This window comes from Embiotoca jacksoni, unplaced genomic scaffold, assembly GCF_022577435.1.
Source record: "Embiotoca jacksoni isolate LCO1_2020_lvr unplaced genomic scaffold, fEmbJac1.0.p SCAF_9, whole genome shotgun sequence".
Classification (NCBI taxonomy): domain Eukaryota; kingdom Metazoa; phylum Chordata; class Actinopteri; family Embiotocidae; genus Embiotoca; species Embiotoca jacksoni.
In genome coordinates, this window is record NW_027185447.1 from 9,156,781 (window position 1) to 9,177,368 (window position 20,588).

Here is a 20,588-nt window from a genome sequence, read left to right on the forward strand (position 1 = left end):
AAAATGCAGTTTTTAAATGAAGGTTTTTATTATTAAGGGAGAAAAAAAAATCCAAACCCACATGGCCCTGTGTGAAAAAGTGTTTGCCCCCTCCTGTTAAAACATAACTGTGGTTTATCACACGTGAGTTCAATTTCTCCAGCCACACCCAGGCCTGATTACTGCCACACCTGTTCGAACCACAGTGAGAGCCATTATCCACAAATGGAGAAAACATGGAACAGTGGTGAACCTTCCCAGGAGTGGCCGGCTGACCAAAATTACCCCAAGAGCGCAGCGACGACTCATCCGAGAGGCCACAAAAGACCCCACAACAACATCCAAAGAACTGCAGGCCTCACTTGCCTCAGTTAAGGTCAGTGTTCATGACTCCACCATAACAAAGGCAAAAATGGCCCGCATGGCAGAGTTCCAAGACGAAAACCACTGCTGAGCAAAAAGAACATTAAGGCTCGTCTCATTTTTGCCAGAAAACATCTTGATGATCCCCAAGACTTTTGGGAAAATCCTCTGTGGACTGACGAGACAAAAGTTGAACTTTTTGGAAGGTGTGTGTCCCGTTACATCTGGCGTAAAAGTAACACCGCATTTCAGAAAAAGAACACCATACCAACAGTAAAATATGGTGGTGGTAGTGTGATGGTCTGTTTTGCTGCTTCAGGACCTGGAAGACTTGCTCTCATAAATGGAACCATGAATTCTACCGTCTACCAAAAAAATCCTGAAGGAGAATGTCCGGCCATCTGTTCGTGACCTCAAGCTGAAGCCAACTTGGGTTCTGCAGCAGGACAATGATCCAAAACACACCAGCAAGTCCACCTCTGAATGGCTGAAGAAAAACAAAATGAAGACTTTGGAGTGGCCTAGTCAAAGTCCTGACCTGAATCCTATTGAGATGCTGTGGCATGACCTTAAAAAGGCGGTTGGTGCTGGAAAACCCTCCAATGTGGCTGAATTACAACAACTCTGTAAAGATGAGTCGGCCAAAATTCCTCCACAGCGCTGTAAAAGACTCATTGCAAGTTATCGCAAACGCTTGATTGCAGTTGTTGCTGCTAAGGGTGGCCCAACCAGTTATTAAGTTTAGGGGGCAAACACTTTTTCACACAGGGCCATGTGGGTTTGGATTTTTTTTTCTCCCTTAATAATAAAAACCTTCATTTAAAAACTGCATTTTGTGTTTACTTGTGTTATCTTTGACTAATATTTAAATTAGTTTGATGATCTGAAACATTTAAGTGTGACAGACATGCAAAAAAATTGGAAATCAGGAAGGGGGCAAACACTTTTTCACACCACTGTATGTGTGTGTGTGTGTGTGTGTGTGTGTGTGTGTGTGTGTGTGTGTGTGTGTGTGTGTGTGTGCGCGTGTGTGAAATAGTATGTGTTATCTGTAAGGTTATGTGTTATGTTGGCCAATACTGGGCACAAACAGCAGTCCATCTGGGCCGCGCTGCTTCTTAACCCAATGAAGGTGGGAAAAATCAAACAAACCCACAGTAAAAACGAGAGATTTTATAAGATGCAAAGATCACGGACAGATTGAGAGGGTTTGGGTGTGGTAGCCAGAGAGGGAAGCAGGAGGACTCTACCAGTGCAGAAGAAAATGAAACTCTGCGACAGCACACAGTCAAGCCACCTCCTGAGAGCAAAGGAGGCAATACAGCAGACCAGCACCATGCCCGCACCGCAAGAAGCTGACAGAGAGAGTGAGGACAGAGACAAACACTCCTCCTCAGAGCAACCACCAGCAACAGGTATCAAAATAAAAACCAAAAAAAGAAAAGACTGATGGAGGCACTAATGAAGCCAAAAGCTGTGGCTATCATGAAGTGTAAAGGACACGACAGCACAGACACCTGAATTGCAATGGGCAATGATCAAGCTGACCAGGCTACCAAGAGAGCGGCAGGATATGGAGCTGCGCACGTTATGTTGCAAACTGACAGGACAATACAGGACATGCTGCCACAGTGTGATGTAGACATGATAAGAAAGGAACAGGCCAAGGCCTCTCCATGGGACACCAGTGTATGGCAGGACAGAGGAGCCAAAAAACAGGATGGATTGTGGCGAGCCCCAGATGGTAGATTAGCTCTGCCACCGGGCCTGGTACAGAGTACATTACAGGAAGCACATGGTCTCACTCATTGTGGACAGAAACAGATGCAGCGACATCTGACCCATTGGTGGCATCCATTTCTACCACCTATGATAGAAAACCACGTGAGAGGCCCTAGAAGGCCTCAAGACGCTCTCCCAGGAAATGCATGAAATGTCAGGTATTGACAATCCCCTGGATAGCATGCTTAGCGGGTGGTTTGGTAAATGGAAGAATGTTGTTGTATCTGTGTTTCTGTCGGTGTTAGGGATGTTATGTGCTTTTGCTTTGTGCGGCTGTTGTTGTGTTCCCTGCCTTAGGTCGTTGTGCAACCGCATCATCGTGGCCACTGTGGAGAGGACGGGCGACCCTCCCCCATACCAAATGCCCCTGCTCCTGGGCGGAGAGCCGGCCGCCATGATGGACGAGGCGGAGGATGATGAGGAGCAGGTTGTGTAGGGTTTGTTTGTATGCACTCGTGTCTCTTTTGCGTTAATTTGTGTTCTCTTTCTTTCTTCTGATTGTTGGTCTCCTGTTGGAGACCAAAAGGGGAATTGTGCTATCCTATGCTAGTCTTTGCTTATAATAATACTATATATGTATGCCATATTATATTCATTACATACAATCTCGTATTAATCAACTATTAATCCTCAGGCGTATGCAACAGGCTGTTTCTGTAGAGGTCAGCGATACTGCTGAGGTCAGCGATCCTGTTGGGGTCAGCATGCTGCTGTGCATTATAACAACCACGACCATTAGTTTCACCTCCTGTCTTTCTTCTTTCTTCCGAGTCATAAAACAGGAATAAGTTACTGACCTGAGCAACATGTCCCCACAAGGCAAGACGGCCCACCTCGACCAATCAACAAAGGACACATCACCATACATGAGTTTTTGGTTCCTGTACTATAAGAAGACTGGGTCAGGGACAGTCAGGAGTTCAGACTTCGTGAACTGACACATACTCTGTTGCGGTCAGGGAAACATAGTCTGGACCCAGAGCTCTGTAACACTGATTATTCTGCTGTTAAATAAACATCTTGAAGCCTGACATCTTCTGCTATTGCCTCATTAATGAACACGCAGGACTGGGGGCGTACACATATTGGCTTTGTACTGGCATGAGCCCAAGTCCAACAGGGTGGCCCAACCAGTTATTAGGTTTAGGAGGCAAACACTTTTTCACACAGGGCCATGTGGGTTTGGATTTTTTTTCTCCCTTAATAATAAAAACCTTCATTTAAAAACTGCATTTTGTGTTTACTTGTGTTATCTTTGACTAATATTTAAATTTGTTTGATGATCTGAAACATTTAAGTGTGACAGACATGCAAAAAAATAAGAAATCAGGAAGGGGGCAAACACTTTTTCACACCACTGTATATTCTGAATGAGCAGAGGATTGAAAACACAAATACATAGACTGTAAAAACAGATAAGGAAGCAAAATATGAACTTCATGTCTGTTTTGTCCTCAGACGATTTGTGATGGAATTATTGTGTGAGTGTAAAATCTGCTTAGTCACTCTCTTGCCAAAAGGTAAATGGGAAGAGTGATACGGCTGTTGAGTCTTTAAACAGCCAGCAGCCAATTAGCTTAGCTTAGCACAAGACTGAAGACAGTGGGAAACAGCTAGTCTGGCAACCAGCACATCTAAAACTCATTTGAACATGTGTAGAAATAAAATTTTGCAATTTTACAGGATTTTATGTAACAGACTATTTCCTAACCGGGTGCCGTAACATTCTCTCGTCTGATATTCATGTAACTTCTCCATCTCCCTGAGAAGCGACTGGAAGTATTTGCACAGACAATCTTTGGTCACCGTTAGGGAGGTTCTTCTGAATTTCAAGAAACATGAAATCAGAATTGGGGACCTGCAGCATGTTGTTGTCAGCCAACTAAAATGTTTTCACGCAAGCAAAGCACCAGCCGTCTCTGACGTTACATCATGTACAATGACTGAGGCGGCGTGAGAGGCCGAGGAAGAGTGAGAACTGGTTTCCTATTTTACGAGCTTCCGAAATTGAGGATTCTACAGCTGCAGTGATGAGGAATTTCCATTTCTATTAGAGCAGTCAAATCCGTATTCAAATCAAGCATCAGATTCCTTCAGTATGCAAAATTCAGAGCACACACATTAACCCACGACCTTAATTCTGCATAAAAATACTTTTAATGCACTCTGTCATTGTAAAAATGTCTGTTTCACTGCCACTTCTGCGCTAAATGTAGAATTTGCTCGAGCAGAGCTGCTGATTGACTCAGACTGCGGTCGCACTGGGCAGCTTCCAGGTGTGAACATGTGTGAGCAGGGCGTCGCTGGGTTCGTGGCTGCTTCACAACTTCCTCACTTATCAGAATTTGTATGATTAATGTGTCTGCAAGGAAACTTAAAATTTTCAACATAGACACAAACAAATTTTATATGCTGATCATGCTTCCCTTTTTGACTTATTTGCACAACACTTGATTACACCTTCACCATAAGAAATGGAAGTTGTGTTTTTTTCTTTGCATGAAGCTTTTTGTTGCAAATACTGCAAATAGAAACAACGATAACATGCATTCACATACAGAAAGTAATTTAAAAGAGGAACGCATACTCCAGTTGTGTCTGTATATTTAGGCCTGATTGTATTATTACCTCAATATAAATAAAATAACCCTGTAAATTGTTCATGCAATATGAAAATTTGGTTATGATGTCAAGGCAAGACAAGATCAGACAGCTTCAGATGGCATCGATAACATGTTGACAAATTGTAGCGGCAGGGATGTAGAAAAATGGGTGAATAGCATAATTTAAAAAAAAAAAAACCCACATTGAACAAAGTCATGGCCATAAACAGAGATACAGATTAAAATGTAAAAAAAATGTAAAGTTAGAAACAGTCACCCAGGATTTTAACAACAAAGAGAAATAATAACATTAACATATAACATAAAGGAAGTCTCAGGATGGTTATTAAAACATTTTCTTCTCAGCGGACTGTTTAATAGATCCTGCAAATAGTTTCAACTGCATTAGATATCAAGTTCCTGTTTTGATGCCCTGTAGAAGCTACCGGATATAAACAGTAAAAAAACAGTACATTTACTGGACGTAAAGTCAAGGTGCTGGGAGCCGTATGTTTTTATCTGTCTGGTTAACTGCACTAAGCTTAACATGACACATCAGGAAAACTAACCCGTAGATTTTTATCCTGAAGGCAGACCTGCTGGGGGAAACAGAAAAAAAAGACATCTTCACTTTGTCATCTTTATTGAAGCCATGTACGCACAGTCTGCAGCTGAATCAGACATTATATGTCAAACTCACCATGTGAGACCTTAAATTACTAGCGTGCTCTTGGCTGGTACAATTACGTCATTAAAGTCCCAAAGACCTTAAAAACTATTATTGTCCTCAAGGCAAAGATAAACCCGGTGATTTACTGAGTAAGGAGACAGCTTCGCTTCATTTCTTAAGTGCTGGTGTATGCAAGTTAAGCGCAGAGGGGCATCATGTCTATGTGTGTTGAAATCTCTCTCCTGACACATCAACCATAAAGGTCAGCTCTGTTTTCCCCAACTGGGCTTGTTTAAAGCGGGTCTTTATCAGCCTTCAGCTGTTGACAGACAAAAAGAACAACAAGTGGTATTGATCAAGTGCAGGCCGCAAACTGCAGTCCAAAGTGAAAGGATATACGAGGAACAAAGAAAGTCTTAAATCGAGGTGAGTCATTTGATGGCTTTGTGATTTAATCAGGTTTGTGTGCTTTTGTGCTTGCATACATGTGTGTGAGCGCGCGCACACACACACACACACACACACACACACACACACTCAGGGATTTGTATATTTGAGGACTCTCTTCCACCAATTTCATCCCTTAATTCCACACTTACTTCACTTCAGAATAGTTTGATTGGCCAAATTATTTTTTTACGAACTAACTAAATATGCTACATTGATTAGAAGGTCAGTAGCCTACCAATTACAGGAATAGTTTAGCTTAGCATAAAGATGGGAAACAAAGGGGGAGGGGTTACCAAATCTCTGCCAACTAGCACCTTTGAAGCTCATTAATTAAGACATTATATCTTTGATAGTTTATCCAAACGAGAACTAAAGAGTAACAGAAGCTGCTGTTTTAATGGCCCTGTATGTCTGACTTTTCTCATCCGGGTGCAGTGACTTCCTGGAATCTCCTGCACATAATGTCCCCAAACTGCAACTGCACAACTGCAACTTGTCATTTTCATACTTTGTAGAAACTTTATAAAAAAAATATGTAATGTAACAATTAGTGAGCTATTTATGCAAAGCTAAATCTCTACACAAAGGTTTGGGCCTTCTTTTGCTCTGTAGACATCTCTAAGCTCAATTTTCTGATCATCAGTTAGATGTTTTGAGGAGTCCATGGTCGTTGAGTGATACCCCAAGAGTTAAATAATGTATCATTAGCTGACAATTCATATTAACGATTCTTGAACCGTCCCAATGAGTCAATTAAGGCCTAACAAATCAAAATTGTTAGACTTTACAATTCGAAAGATGTCAACACTTTTTGTACACTTTTTTTCCAGTTAAAATCTGCAGTATGGAATGTTTGTCTCCCTCTTCTGACTCATCTCATTGTTCGAATTTGATCCATTCAGTCCAATAACATTTTGAAAGTCTAGAAGAGCCAGACAATTGAATTATTTTATCCCCATAATCTTCTCAAGTTAGTTTCAAGCGAAATAGGAAGTTAACCGCCTTAGCTCTGCTCATACAGCATGCTCTGTATGTATTCATTTGGCCAGCGTGGGAATGTGTCACTAGACACCAAATGTAAAAACTCTGTATACTGTGAAATACAGAGAGATTTATCTTGTGGTGATAGGCTTAATCACCATTGTGTTCATTTGGCAAGAACTTTCACTTGTGTAAAATCCTGCTCTATAGGTTTAAGTAAATTCAATAAAAAGTGCATCATCACTAGTCTGTATGTGGCAGTGCTTGTATTAACTTATTTTTACTCTGAAACTTAACAACATATGCAAATTGCCCATACGTGTTGAAACATTTGCATACAGAGCTCATTAGATGTTGATGTCACCTGATACTTACCAGACAGATATCAGATAGAGGTCAATCTTTTAAGATCTAACTCGGGGGAAAAAAAGTGAATACATGTGATTCCAAAAGTGTTGAACAATTAAATTATTTAACCTGACTTTTGTCCTGAATGAAGAGAATGTTTTACATTTGTTAGTGTCCAGGTGAGGACATTTTGTCCTCTGAGGCAAACTGCACCCTCTCACACATCCCTGAGTTTGACAGGTGTGGCATCTAAAGTTGAGGTGTTGGACATGTTGCGACTGGTATGAATCAGGAAGTAATATCCGGTGCAATGTCTCATTCTTTATTACCATTGGTGCTCCTATTTTTATTTAAATTTACAGGTTTTTTTTTTTTTTTATCAGCAGCCATCTGCTTTCTTTTTTTGTTGTTCAGAATGACTTGCAGCTTTTACCGAAGTCACAGTGACATTAATATGCTTTGTGGATTCTTGTAACAAGACTGATAAGGTAAACTTGAAAAGAAAAAGTTAGTCAGCAACTTTTCTTGTGAATGTGAGAAGTTTGAAGAAGATGCTGTGATACAGAGGAATGACTGTGAAGCTGCACTGAGATGTGACAATATAGGTTAGGTAGTTACTTTATTAATCCCCGAGGGGACATTTTTTATATGTTTAATATCCAATCTTTGGTCTTTATCCTTTATTCTACTTTTATATCTGAATATATTTCCAGGTTAAATAGGCTCCAACTGCATAGAGAAGATACATGTGTTTTCCTTGCCAAGTGACTAAACATAACTAAATAAAATAAAGAAGTACTGATGGAGTTTTTCACACAAAGATAATTTCAGCTCGAGCCTAAATTAAAACTACATTTCATTTAAGACTGTAAGCTGCTTTCCTGTCACTTTGGGGTTGTAGAGAGACCTCTGGGCGTTTTCAGCAGAGGTTTCAACACCTCCCTCCACTGGCAGTTTAAATGTAGAGAGAGAACCTCTGTGGTGCCAGTGTCCTACGTGAAGGAACGGGGACGCAGCGATGGAGAGTTTCTCTGTATTTCTCTGCGCTGTTTTGGTCTGTGGGGTCCGTGCTGGGATGCCTCACGATGACATACACTGGACTTACACAGGTGGGCTTTTTGCTTTCAGAATATCGATGTATATTTTTAATAGACTGCATTTTGTTCACTCAAAAAAAAACCACTTCAAACAATTTAACTGAAGCCGTCTGATGCGTAAAACGTGCGTTGCGACTCCTCCAGGTCGATTAGTTTTGCTGTAAGATTAAATATCGGCAAATAAAATTAACTCTGTAAGAAGTCATGCAAAATCAATTTTGTTATCATTACTTTTCGACAGTCGTCCGAAGCATTTAACCGTTGCGTTTTCTGGCTGTCGCACCAAATATTTTGAGTAACCGCTGTCAGACTCTGGTTACATCAAGACCTTGTGAAGACAGTCATGGCAACAGATTTTATGGAGTGTATTGCACAAATGTCGTAAATTTTTTGGCAGTGAATATTATTGGACGGAGACGATATCCGGTTAAACAAGTCCTGTGCGTGCCAGCATTACCAACAACCTGTGAGCTGTTTTAATCCTCTGCAACATAAACCAACAGTTCCAAATGTCACTCAAGACATAAATCTATCTCTGTCCAGTGACAAATTCCCATTTAGGTTGATAATTAATTATCCTTTTCTTCCACACAGAGGGAGCTTTGGACCAAATGCACTGGCCAACCAAGTACCCTGCGTGCGGAGGGAAGAAGCAGTCCCCGATTGACATCCAGCGGCGCAGCGTTAAACACAACCCAGACATATTACAGCTGGAGCTCAACGGATATGATACGCAGAAGGGAAATTTCCTCATGTCCAACAACGGGCACTCGGGTAGGAAAAGCCAGTTGGATAAAAATGCATAAATTACTCAACCTCAGTTTCTGCCCTGGTACTTGAACTAAACTTTCTGTGACAGCTGCATGTTTTCCAAAAACGCCATTTGTCTCCATTCATTTGTGTAAACTCTTAGCACATTTTCCAAAACCTTCTGAATTTGTGTAATTCACAGTGAACATCAAGAATTGTTATTACTTGGTACTTTGCAGATTACAAAAGTCTGCACTACCTTGGTAACATGAAAAAAAAAAACGGACAAGCATTTTCTTTCTTTTTTTTAATGTTATGTTGAAGTGAATGTAAACCAATTCTTCTTGGATGGTGGGGGGAAAAAAGTCTGTAACATAACTGCAGTTATATAAAAGTAATCTTAATTTGTCTTATCTTGGTTGTTACCAACAGTTCAAATTGACCTGCCTTCCAGTATGATGATCACCAAGGGCCTCCCAGGGAAGTACACAGCTGTCCAGATGCACCTGCACTGGGGCGGCTGGGACCTGGAGGCCAGCGGAGCGGAGCACACCCTAGACGGCATCCGATACATGGCAGAGGTGGCCTTAAGAAAAACAAATGAACGAAACTCATAATGATAACCTGTCACTGCAGTGATGACAGGTTGTTAGCGCACAATGCAAACATCCTCATCCAACCCAAACAGAGACTCTTTAGATACAGGCACAAATATTTAAAAAGTGAATGTAAATGTTAACAATTTAGCGAAGCAGAACTCTATTGTGTGGAAATAATTACACTCCCACAGCGTCGAGCGATGAATTGTAACAGATCATCAAATTATTTAACCCTGGACCGCATTTTGCAGAACTACCGACATCTGTTAAATTGAAGACTGACCTTTGTCCTCCTCTGTGGCCCCGTTTCTGAGCCGCTTACATGCAAATTTATCTGACAAAGGCTTTTGTTTTCTGCTGAGTAGTTTACCGCCAATGTGTTCCTCTGCTGCTATAAACAAGCCTTAACTGCTTTGTTCTTGGATTTGACCGAAAACCTAATATAAATATATTTATATCATTAAATTCCATTTGAATTGCAGGTCATATTTTGTCATCTGACCTGTTCTGTGTTTCCACATTGTCTTTCAGCTCCATGTTGTCCATTACAACTCTGACAAGTACAAGAGCTTTACTGAAGCCAAAGATAAGCCAGACGGCCTGGCAGTGCTTGCCTTCTTCTATGATGTACGTGAGACACAAATACTTTCATCTACATCTACTCAGGATCTAGGATCTATTTCAAATGAATGACCGTCAGTTCTGCTGTGGGAAGTTTAGAAAAAGTCTTTGTAGTGAAAAGTTTGCCAAATGGGCCAGTGGTCTTTGAAGTGTGTGATGTTTTGTTTTGGTCATCCTGCTGCGTTATAAGTCTTCAGCTGCATGCTGACACATTCAATGAGTGCTTGTTTCCAGAGGGCTGCTCTGCATCTCAGGCAGTCTCAGATATGAGACACTTCCTTTTCTTTCTTTTCCTTTGAGAGCTTATCGCTGCAGCAACGCCACTGCCGGCATCCACTGTGATAACAAAGTCCTGTTTGAGTCAGATGCGTTTGGATACAAACGATTCAGTTTCGTTGAAGTTTAAATGACAATGCATTTTTTTTTACAACTTGGTTTGCATTTTTATAGTTTTGTCATTATTTTTACAAGACAGCAAGTTAATTGCTGAGATCTGGGAACGAAGTAACACGACCGAATAAAAGTCGGATGGGGAAAAAAACAAACAGTCAGATTGCTAGACAGAATGTAGCTGCAAAATTATGACCCAAATTTACAGTTGACATCTATCACAGATTATTGACATACTTTCTGGTTCAACACTGTTTTCTTGAATAAGTATGAATTAATTTCAACATCACCCACTCACCTTTGGTTTCCACCATCTAATAAAGTCGGATGATCGGGCTAAACCTTTGGCTGTTTAAAAGTCACACAGTCACCTTTCACTTATCAGATCTTTGACACTTACTGATGTTGGTGAACAAAATTTTATAATAACAGATTAGAGAGATAGAGACTCCATGGGTGAAAAAACTAAATTAAGGTTCAGGTTCAAATAAACTGGAATCCTTTTAAGGAAAAGCCTGACTTGACTGAATGTTTAATCTTTGAGTTTGACACAGCTTTGGTTTATTTCCAGGACGGCCACTTTGAGAACACCTACTACAGCGATTTTATCTCAAACCTGGAAAAAATCAAGTATGCGGGTGAGTTCCATGTGCAGTCCCGTACACGAGACCATCAGAACAGAAAAACAGCTCCATTGCACTGCTGGAGGTCAAATTCTGCCTTTAACCTTTGAGTCTAATGTGAGGCTCGCGTCACCCCGACAGGTCAGAGCATGAACATATCGAGTATCGATGTGCGTGACATGCTTCCAGAGAACCTCAACCATTTCTTCAGATACCAGGGCTCTCTTACGACTCCACCCTGCTACGAGAGCATCCTCTGGACTGTGTTTGATACACCCATCACCCTTTCACACAACCAGGTATGGTTCATTCAGCTTATGTGGAACAAATTGGAGGGAAATAGGCTCATTTTGAATGTTATGTTGTGCTCTGTCATAGTTAATCTGCTACTCTGCTGTGTTCAGATCAGGAAACTGGAGAGCACTCTCATGGACATGGACAACAAGACCCTGTGGAACGACTACCGCATTGCTCAGCCTCTCAACGACCGTGTGGTGGAGTCCTCCTTCCTGCCACGCCTCGGGAAAGGAAGTGTGTAGTTTTTTGTGACAATGTGATTGCACAACGTCGTTTGTATCATTTATTCCAAGGAACTGATACAGGGAAGTCCAAGGCCTGATTCTAATCCTCGTCATCGTTTTTCACTTTCTGTCTTTTAAGCTTTTTGCAGGCAAGATGAAATTGAATCCAAGCTCCTGAAGATCGAGGGTCTGATAACGTCTCTTGGAAAGAACATACATTCAGGTGAACTGTTTGTCCTAAAAACAGCTAAGGATGGCTGAATGTGAAACAGAAGTGCTCATATTTACTTTGCGTTGTTTATCCCTCTATAGGTGGACTTCGTAACTCAAGGCCTACCAGATATGGTTAGTGCTTTGGAGAGCTGAGATTGAACTGTGATTAGATGGGTGGTTCTCGTCCTCCAGTCTGAATCTAGTTTTTCTGTCTTCCTCAGGGTCTCGTGCTCTCTTTCCTCTCGTGCTCAACTTCCAGGAGAGAAATTTTGGCAGTTATGCTTTGGCCCGCTTCACCCATCCCATGGAACTGGACTCCTTCACTGCCTGCATGCACATCCTGACTCCGGTCGTTGGGGTCCACACGGTCATCTCCTACTCCAGCAATGGCAACGACAACGACCTGATGATCTCCATTGGTGAGGACCTAAATGCAAGAGAAGTGGGCCTCTGGATCGGCAACGAGTTCGTCAACCTGCCGTACAACTTCAAGTCCCACGACTGGGCGAACTACTGCATCACCTGGTCGTCCCACACCGGTGGCGCAGAGCTCTGGATCAACGGCATGGTGGGGGAACAGCGGAACCTAAAAAGTGGCTACATGATCAGCCCCGGTGGCGTCTTCATTCTGGGCAAAGACCAGGATGGATTACTGGGAATCTCCAACACGGGCACCTTCGTGGGTAAAATGACCGACGTCAACGTGTGGGACTACGTGCTGACCACAGCAGATATCCGGGACCAGATGTCATGTAAGAGTAACAGCACCTCGGTGGGGAATGTGTTCAGTTGGGGATCCACCAAACTCAGTCTGTATGGAGGGGTGCAGCTAGACAGTCAGTACAGATGCTCCTGAAAGGGCTTAGCTGCTTCTGAGCTTTCAAATGTGGCAACAAACCAAAACACCACTGCTGATGGTGGGGATTTAAAATGTTTAAATGTTTGAAATGCTTGTGTAATGAAGAATAAAATGTCTTTCGGGGATCTGTAGGTCAATATTTAATGCAAAATAAATGTCACAGCCATATGCAATGTATTCCATTCATTTCTCTTCCTCATCAATAAAGGCTTACAAGAGAATTACTGCTTTGTTTAATTACTCAAGCACCCATTCACACCTCTGTGAAGCTGCATGTTGCATCTTTACTGTGGCCGGCACTGCTGTGTACAAAAGGTCTGCAGGTACAAACAAACTGCACACAAAGAATCTAAATCAAAACATATTCCAGTCCATCACCTCATCCTGGAGCGAAGACTTCCTCTCCTCTCAATGCTCTCATTTTTCCTCAGAAGGCCGTGACCTTCACTGCATCCTCCAGGCTCTCTTTGCTCTCTTTCAGCGGCAGATCTCCGTCACTCAGTTTGATCTCGACTTTGTTCCTCTTAGCGAACATCTGGCAGATTTCAAGGAAGGTCTTGTTCTTGGTCTCTGGCACCACCAGCCAGATGTAAACCAGTGTGACCAGACAGATGAAGGCAAAAATGATAAAGCTGTTGGGGCCCAGGCCTCTCTGGAGGGGGGAGAAGAGGAGGAGGAGAGGAAATGTGATCTGTGTGTACTCAACACAAAATGTTATAAATATATCAGCCAGAAACAGTTGGAGGACATAAACAGCAGCGAAGGTGGAATGGAATTTGCATGCTGCTTTCATGAGAATGCTTTTTTTTGGTTTCTGTTCTTCAAACACCTTGTTTGCTTTTCAGCTTAAAAAATTAAGACTTGAAAGGAAGTAAACATGAGACAAGCATATTGTTTATGTTTCTGTCAATCAGAAAAGGAATAGTTTAACTTCAAAAATAAAACCACTTGACACAAGATGTCTCCTACTTCCCTGAAGTCCATTATCAGTGTTTGCAAGACATCTTTGTTACATGCTGGATCATGACCATGATTCCAGTGCCTGCTCACTGAAGGTGAGCACAGAGAACCTTTTCTCCTTCCATGCCATCTAGTTTCAAACTTTGCAGGTAGTGTTAAAATGTAAAGGCACTTCAGATGTTTAGACTTTTATCTATCACACAAGTACATTCAGCAAGGTGTTTGATCCGTCCCGAATTCATTCCGCAGCATGACAACAACTTCAAGCATACATCTAGAGTAATAAATAATTAAGACGAATTGAAGCCCATATGTCTGTGATATCCTTTCATTCTATATACATAGCCAGAGCCAGGAGCAGTGGCTCTGTAGTCTCCCCTGGTTACATGGTAAACTCACAGTACAAGGGTGTTTCAATGGTAGTGGCATCATGAGGCGCTTTTGGACCAAACACTTCTTGGGACTCCCTGAGAGGAACCACTCACTGGGGAGTTCCCCACGAACTATATATTTTCAAGGGCAATTTTTCTGTTCACATACGCTGTCCACCTGGCAACGTCTCTTCTGCCTGACATACAACAACAATGGTCCATTTGTCTGCGTTTTGTATAATTTCTTAAGGCTAAAAATAAAGGCATAGGATGGATATTTTTTTTTTTATTGTTGTTATTGGTGTTGTTGATCTGCTGCTGCTTTGATTGGTTTAATTGTGTTATTGTGACTTTGCTGTTAGTTAAAATCCATACTAAATCGTTAAAACACAACTTAAGTCCCACAATAACACAAAATAACCAGCTAATGAAGGCAGTAATAGCTCTGCAACTCCCTTGTTTTGCCAGGTGAAATGCGGAGGAGTCTGGTGGGTTCAAAGAGAGTGATGTAATGGTGCAGTTCCAGTGTGGGAAAGAGCTTTCTGACAGCAAGGTAAAGTAGTGAACCAATCATCGTACAGTCAAATTACTATAGTTCCTCTTGTGCTGGGAAAGTACCTAAAGTTAAGTAGGAACTCGGAAAAAAAAGTCTCTCAAAACAGAATTCTAAGAATTACAATGATTCTCAGTTCCTGCAGTGCTGAGAAAAAAAAATGGGGTTTTTGTGATACGCTTTGATTTTCTCCTGCAACCTACGGTCCAGTTAAACGATGATGTTTCATGTTGCGAGTTTGATGCCTGAGAAAACATCTGTGACCGACACTTGGCATTTTTAATCAAGTTGTTGCTAAAATTCAATCTTTGTTTTGTTGTCTAGAATTATAAGTTTGTTTGTAAATCTTAAGACAGAAACACAGCACATATTTCCGTAAAGAATAAGTAGTATAAATGATCACATTACAGAGAGGATGTCATGGAATAATTTAGTGAATTGCTGCTTATGCTTAAAAAATATCTGCGAATAATTACATTTGGAAATAAAATAAAGTTGTCAGAGTTCGTAGAAATTGCGAAACTAACCTCGAGGAAGGGGAAGATGAGGCCAACAGTGAAGCTGGAGAGCCAGTGGACGGAGCCTGCAACCATGAAGGCCGCAGGCCGGGCCGACTGCCTGAACATCTCAGTGGTCGTCACGGAAGGAATGGGACCTGCAGAGCACACGTGGTCAACCGCAACAAAACACACGTCATCACTATTCAGGGTCACAGTGAGGATGCTCACGTCTCAAATGACTGACTACTGATTTACAAAATATATGATTACATGTCTGGTCTCATCCAAACAACACTTCAGCTAATGGAGCCCCCTGTTGTAATCAGCATGTGTGTGAATGACCGCGGGTGGGGTCGGACTCACTGGGTCCTATGGCATGTCCTATGACGTAGACGATGACACAGGCGATGCTGACGTAGGGCATCCACGTCATGCTCTCCTGTCAACACACACAAGCAGCAGTCATTATCTTTAACTGGTCATATTGATGGTTTTCCAACAGAGACAGACATGTCTCCTTCGCGGCTGCACAGCGTGGGAGTGTCTGTTATTGTTATTCCTTATTGATTGATGTGCCCGTTATCCACTCCTTTCTTTAAATTGTGCCGTTACTGCTGCTGAAAATGCTGCCTGTCTGAAAACACTGGGTCCAGGTGAGCTTGCAGGTTCGCAGGAGGGTTTTGTGGTTCAGTCTGATGGTCAGCTTTTCTTCTGCTTTAGTGGTGGATCTCTGTTTTTACGACTTTTCACGACCTCAGCAAACAGATATGCAAAGTCATCATTTTATTTTCCAGACGATGGTGGGAGCAGCAGATGTGTAATATTATTACAGCATGATGGTTTGTAGCACAGAGAAACAGTTTATGTTTGGCTGTGTGCTCTGTCGTTTCCTGATCACTTGTCCCATCAGAGCCTGCTGTTCCCTCCCTGTCCTGTAGGGGTCCTCAGTGTTTTCCTGTCTTTCACCGTCATCACCCGGCCTTCTCACCCACCTGCTCACAAGTGCCTGCTTGTTGTTTTGGACCTGGTTGTGTGTTCTGGTCTCTATCCAGCTGAACATATTGGTAGATGGTTTGAAGACCAGACTGAAGGCAAAGTTCCTCTATAATAAGGAAGAAATGAAGATGTTCTGCATTACAGGCCTGGGGCCTCTTCCAGGAAACAGCCTTAATAAACTATAAACGCTGCCCTGTATTCTATTTAAAAGCATCAGAGAGCAAAGTTTTTAGATGCTTATTCCACATGTAAAGTCTTGTTTAACAGCATTTAATGACTAAACTGTAGTAACAGGACCTGAAACGCTGTTAAAACTGTACACAGATAAGATTCAAAGACCCACCTTTAAGCTACTTTTAGTCTGTTTTTACAATCTAATTTCACAACAATCAATAATGTCACATAATGTCCAATATGACAGGGGAAACTAGGACAGGAGAGTCCCTTCGATGCGCCCAATCACAACATGACTACTTGTAGATCATTAACTTATGTGTCTAATATGATTACAGCAATGGACACTGAATGTTTGTTTGTGTCCATACACTATGCTACATTGACATTTAGACTGCATTTCATATTTCCTTGTGCACTGAACCACTAGAGTGTAGCGAAGTAACATGTTGAAGCTGAAAGTCACACTGAGGGTTTTAGCTGGTACCTGGAAGTTGAGAGCGACAGTGAGCAGCACACAGGCCCCGCAGCAGATCCCAAAACCACAGAGGAGGAGCAGCCGTCGCCCCGTGGCCTCCACGATGAAGACCTGGGACAACAAATTCCCCGTTCAGAACTATTATCTCCTGCTGATATGATCAAACAACAGACCGCAGGTGTCCGCTCCTCCCCTCCAAGTTTCAGGTTTGCAGGCTTTAATTTATCAGGATACCCACAGCAGCTATGGTCATGAAGACATTCACCGCTCCTGTTCCCACCGTGACGTACTGGATGTTGTTCTGTTTGACTCCTGCAGTGGCATATATGCTGTCTGCGTAGTAGTAGATCTGAGAGGGGAGACAGAAATGCATTCTAGTAGGAACAGGCCAGTCCTAGAGCTGAAAAAATGACTGAATGACTACAAAGGGATGAAAACCGACTCTGTTGCGTGTCCTGATTCTTTACCCACTAAATTCAATAAACAGAACAATGTGTTTAAACAGTGCGCTGTGAAACAGAGTCAGTGCGGGCATCAGCGTGTGAGGGACAAGGACAACTAGACAGGCACGTCTCACCGCGTTGACACCCGACAGCTGCTGACCCATGTTCATGACGATGATGGAGACCAGCTGCCAGCGGAGAGAGCGCTGGGACAGCAGGGTAACCACGGTGAGGCTGCCCTCGGCCCTCTCCGACTGGCTCTCCAGATGCATCTCTAACAGCTCTGTGTCCACGTCGTCCGTGCCGCGTAGACGCTGCAGGGCTAAACGTACAGAATATCACCAGATCATCCACGAGCCCCTCTGTTGTAGCCATGAGAGGCAGTTTCTCTGTTTTCTTACCTTTCTTTGCCGTCTTCTCATCTCCCCTCTGGATGAGCATGTACCTGGGGCTCTCTGGGAAGAAGGGCAGCAGCAGGAGCTCAATCAGGGCAGGGACACCGGTCAAGCCAAGCATGAGGGTCCAGCCTGAGTACGGGGTGAGCACAGACACCTCTTTCAGACAGTTTTTAAGACTGTGTTCCAGTATCCAACCAATAAAGGATCGAAGATTTGCTAGAAACCGTTATGGCAGTCAGTACCTGTGCTGTTGCCCAGTATGTTTCTGATGCCCAGCACTTGGGCACTGAGGATGCCAACGGTGATGAAGAGCTGTGGTATGATGCCAAGGGCTCCCCTCAGGTTTTTGGGCGCGAGTTCGCCCAGATACATGGGCACCACATTGGATGAGAGACCTGCAGACAGGGAAGGATGCACGGATGAAATCAAATGACACCTGATCCATAACAAATGCCTGAAAAACACAGTATCTGACCTGCACAGATGCCCACTATAAACCTGGCGACGATGATGATCTCGTAGGATTTGATGATCTCACTGACGCCCATCATGACAGCAGGGGCGATGGAGAAGATGTTGTTGAAAAGAAGGGTGCCCTTCCTGTTTGCAGGGTTGAAGCACATCAGTTCAGATCAAATGCAGCGACAGCGCATGATAAATATGACATAAAGGAAAGAGTTTTACCTCCCTAGTTTGTTGACCAGAGGAGCCACCATAAGAGAGCCAAAGAAGCCTCCCAGAGGGTACATGGACACGGACAGAGACCACAGCAGAGTCAGGAAGTTCTCCTCCATCGGCCTGCTGTAGCGCTCCATGTGGGTGGTGTTGTAAAACTGCTGCATGAACTGAAGAGAGAAGGACATGAGTGATAGAAACACATCCACATCTCAGTGGCACTGGCCTCAGCAGGAACTTACCGGTGATGGAGAGTTGATGGCGGCCACATTATAACCATACTGGAAGGATGAGCCAAATGCAGATACGAGCGTTGCCAGCACCAGGACTGCAGTTAACCTCTGTTCGGGGACATTCAGCGCACTATGTGACACCTCGTTTTTACCACACTAACATCCTCTATTATGATCACGCTGTTTGGACGCTGTCACAACAGACAAAACCAGACCTGATGTGGTGATAATCACACCTGGACTGTAACTCACCCCTCTCCTCTCTACAGGCGTCCCCAATTCCTCAGTCTTTGCCATGGCTGTGTTTGGACCGGTCACTTTCAGTAATGGCACACTTTGTTATGACTGAACCAGTGCAGTCTGCCTGCCCTTTGGACATGAGATCAGAGGTGGTTTACGGCTCAGCGGTGGTTATGACTCTCATGTTGCTGACTGTGTTTTCAGGTTGAGAAAGTTTTGTCTGTAATGCAACCGCGATATGAAACGTAGCTCTGCACTGACTGCTGATATCTGGTGCTTTTTATTGCACTGCACTATCGACTGTATTGGTTTAGTTGACGAGATCTACAGCTGCCATTAAAGGATAAATGATAAGCATAAGGCATCTTTATTGTTGATCCACCTGCAGGCTGCGTTGTCTCATGAGGGAAATTACGACACAGTATTGTAATAACAAACAGCTGGCCAAGACCTCACTGTTGTTTATCCGCTCTCATGCTGAAAACAATTCCTCACACACTGATGATGCTGAATAGATGAATCTTGTGCAGAAACACCAAAGCTGCAAATCCCTTTTTTTTCCCCAGTGTTTGCGTTGTCTGCATTTTGTCATGTGCTGCATCATCTCTTATCTCTAAAGCTGAGCCTGTTTGTCAATATGATGTCCCCGAGGCTGTTTGCTCTTAAAGCTGAATATTACTTGCTTCAGGGACGCCTCGCTGCAAAAACAAGGGTAACATACAGCATGTGTCAGTGAGCAGACGATGCTGGTGGGAAAAGGGAATAATTCAAAATATCACAGATGATGGTTGAGCTGTAAAAAATTTCACGGACATAAAAATATGCATGTTTTTAGAAGGTCACTTTCATCCAGTTAACCAAACAATGCACCTTGTTATATTATATTCAAAAGACCCTGCAGGTGTTTGAATCTAACAGCTTATTAACAGAGAACGCTTTTCAGCAACATTATGAACAAAATGATTCATATCCAGCTAAATTTTTCATTAAATTCTTCTCGAATCCACCGAGTGAAAATATCATCTGCCTGTGTTTTGTTGAATTTCTGATTTGGGTTGATTTTCATACATAAGACAAACGGATGCAATAAAAAAAAAAAACTGTAAAATATGAGGCTTGATCCCAAATGATGGAGCCAATTTTCAGGATCATTCTCCCTCAAGTCACATTGAGATGGTGACACTTTGACCTTTTTGTGCACTCCATCACCATAAACCAACAGCACTTTTGAAACACTGTGGTAATAAATTAGAAATAATAAATTGACGAGTTAAGTAAAGCAGAGCCCGAGTCAACCGATCTCTGAGCATCTCATGGGAAAGCATCTAGAGTGCTGAACCGAACAATGATTTTCTTTCAGACAGTGACATTAAGATGTGAACTGGGACGCAGAAATTCAAATTCAATGCTGTTTTTACCCAATGAGCTTTTTTTTTTTTTTATATTTCCACACGTTACATTCTTTCCCTAATTTTCAAATGTGCTTATGTAATGGGATGTTAATTGAGCTAATGTTGTTATTGGTAACGTCTCACTACTTAAGAACATGCTATTACTATACTTAAGAATAACAAGTATATGTCACATGTCAAGTACAAGGACATAGTTTCTCTGAAAATGTAACAGCTTCCTGTCTACTGTAGTGTAATATCACTTTTAATTATAATTGATTTAGATTTGCTCTCGTTTATAGAAGGGGCACCAATCAAAATGATTAA

The 20,588-nt window shown here is 42.5% G+C and overlaps 2 protein-coding genes across 2 annotated transcripts; one reads left to right on the forward strand and one right to left on the reverse strand.

Annotated features, from left to right (window-relative positions):
- The first annotated feature begins 8,178 nt into the window (after nucleotides 1-8,178).
- Nucleotides 8,179-12,970, forward strand: ca6 (carbonic anhydrase VI). Its single transcript, XM_069141283.1, has 10 exons — nucleotides 8,179-8,285; nucleotides 8,868-9,047; nucleotides 9,456-9,604; nucleotides 10,154-10,249; nucleotides 11,205-11,271; nucleotides 11,398-11,555; nucleotides 11,661-11,787; nucleotides 11,917-12,000; nucleotides 12,090-12,122; nucleotides 12,212-12,970. The coding sequence occupies exons 1-10, from the start codon at nucleotides 8,195-8,197 to the stop codon at nucleotides 12,844-12,846; spliced, it is 1,620 nt and encodes a 539-aa protein (XP_068997384.1). The 5' UTR covers nucleotides 8,179-8,194; the 3' UTR covers nucleotides 12,847-12,970.
- An 88-nt stretch (nucleotides 12,971-13,058) lies between these two features.
- slc2a5 (solute carrier family 2 member 5) lies at nucleotides 13,059-18,964 on the reverse strand. The gene is made up of 12 exons (XM_069141284.1): nucleotides 18,883-18,964; nucleotides 18,640-18,738; nucleotides 18,407-18,567; nucleotides 18,198-18,322; nucleotides 17,965-18,117; nucleotides 17,726-17,851; nucleotides 17,459-17,646; nucleotides 17,120-17,230; nucleotides 16,891-16,992; nucleotides 15,597-15,672; nucleotides 15,261-15,388; nucleotides 13,059-13,501 (listed from the first exon to the last, which is right to left on the reverse strand). Exons 1-12 carry the CDS (start codon nucleotides 18,925-18,927, stop codon nucleotides 13,277-13,279), a joined length of 1,539 nt encoding a protein of 512 aa, XP_068997385.1. The 5' UTR covers nucleotides 18,928-18,964; the 3' UTR covers nucleotides 13,059-13,276.
- Between the last annotated feature and the right edge of the window lie 1,624 nt (nucleotides 18,965-20,588).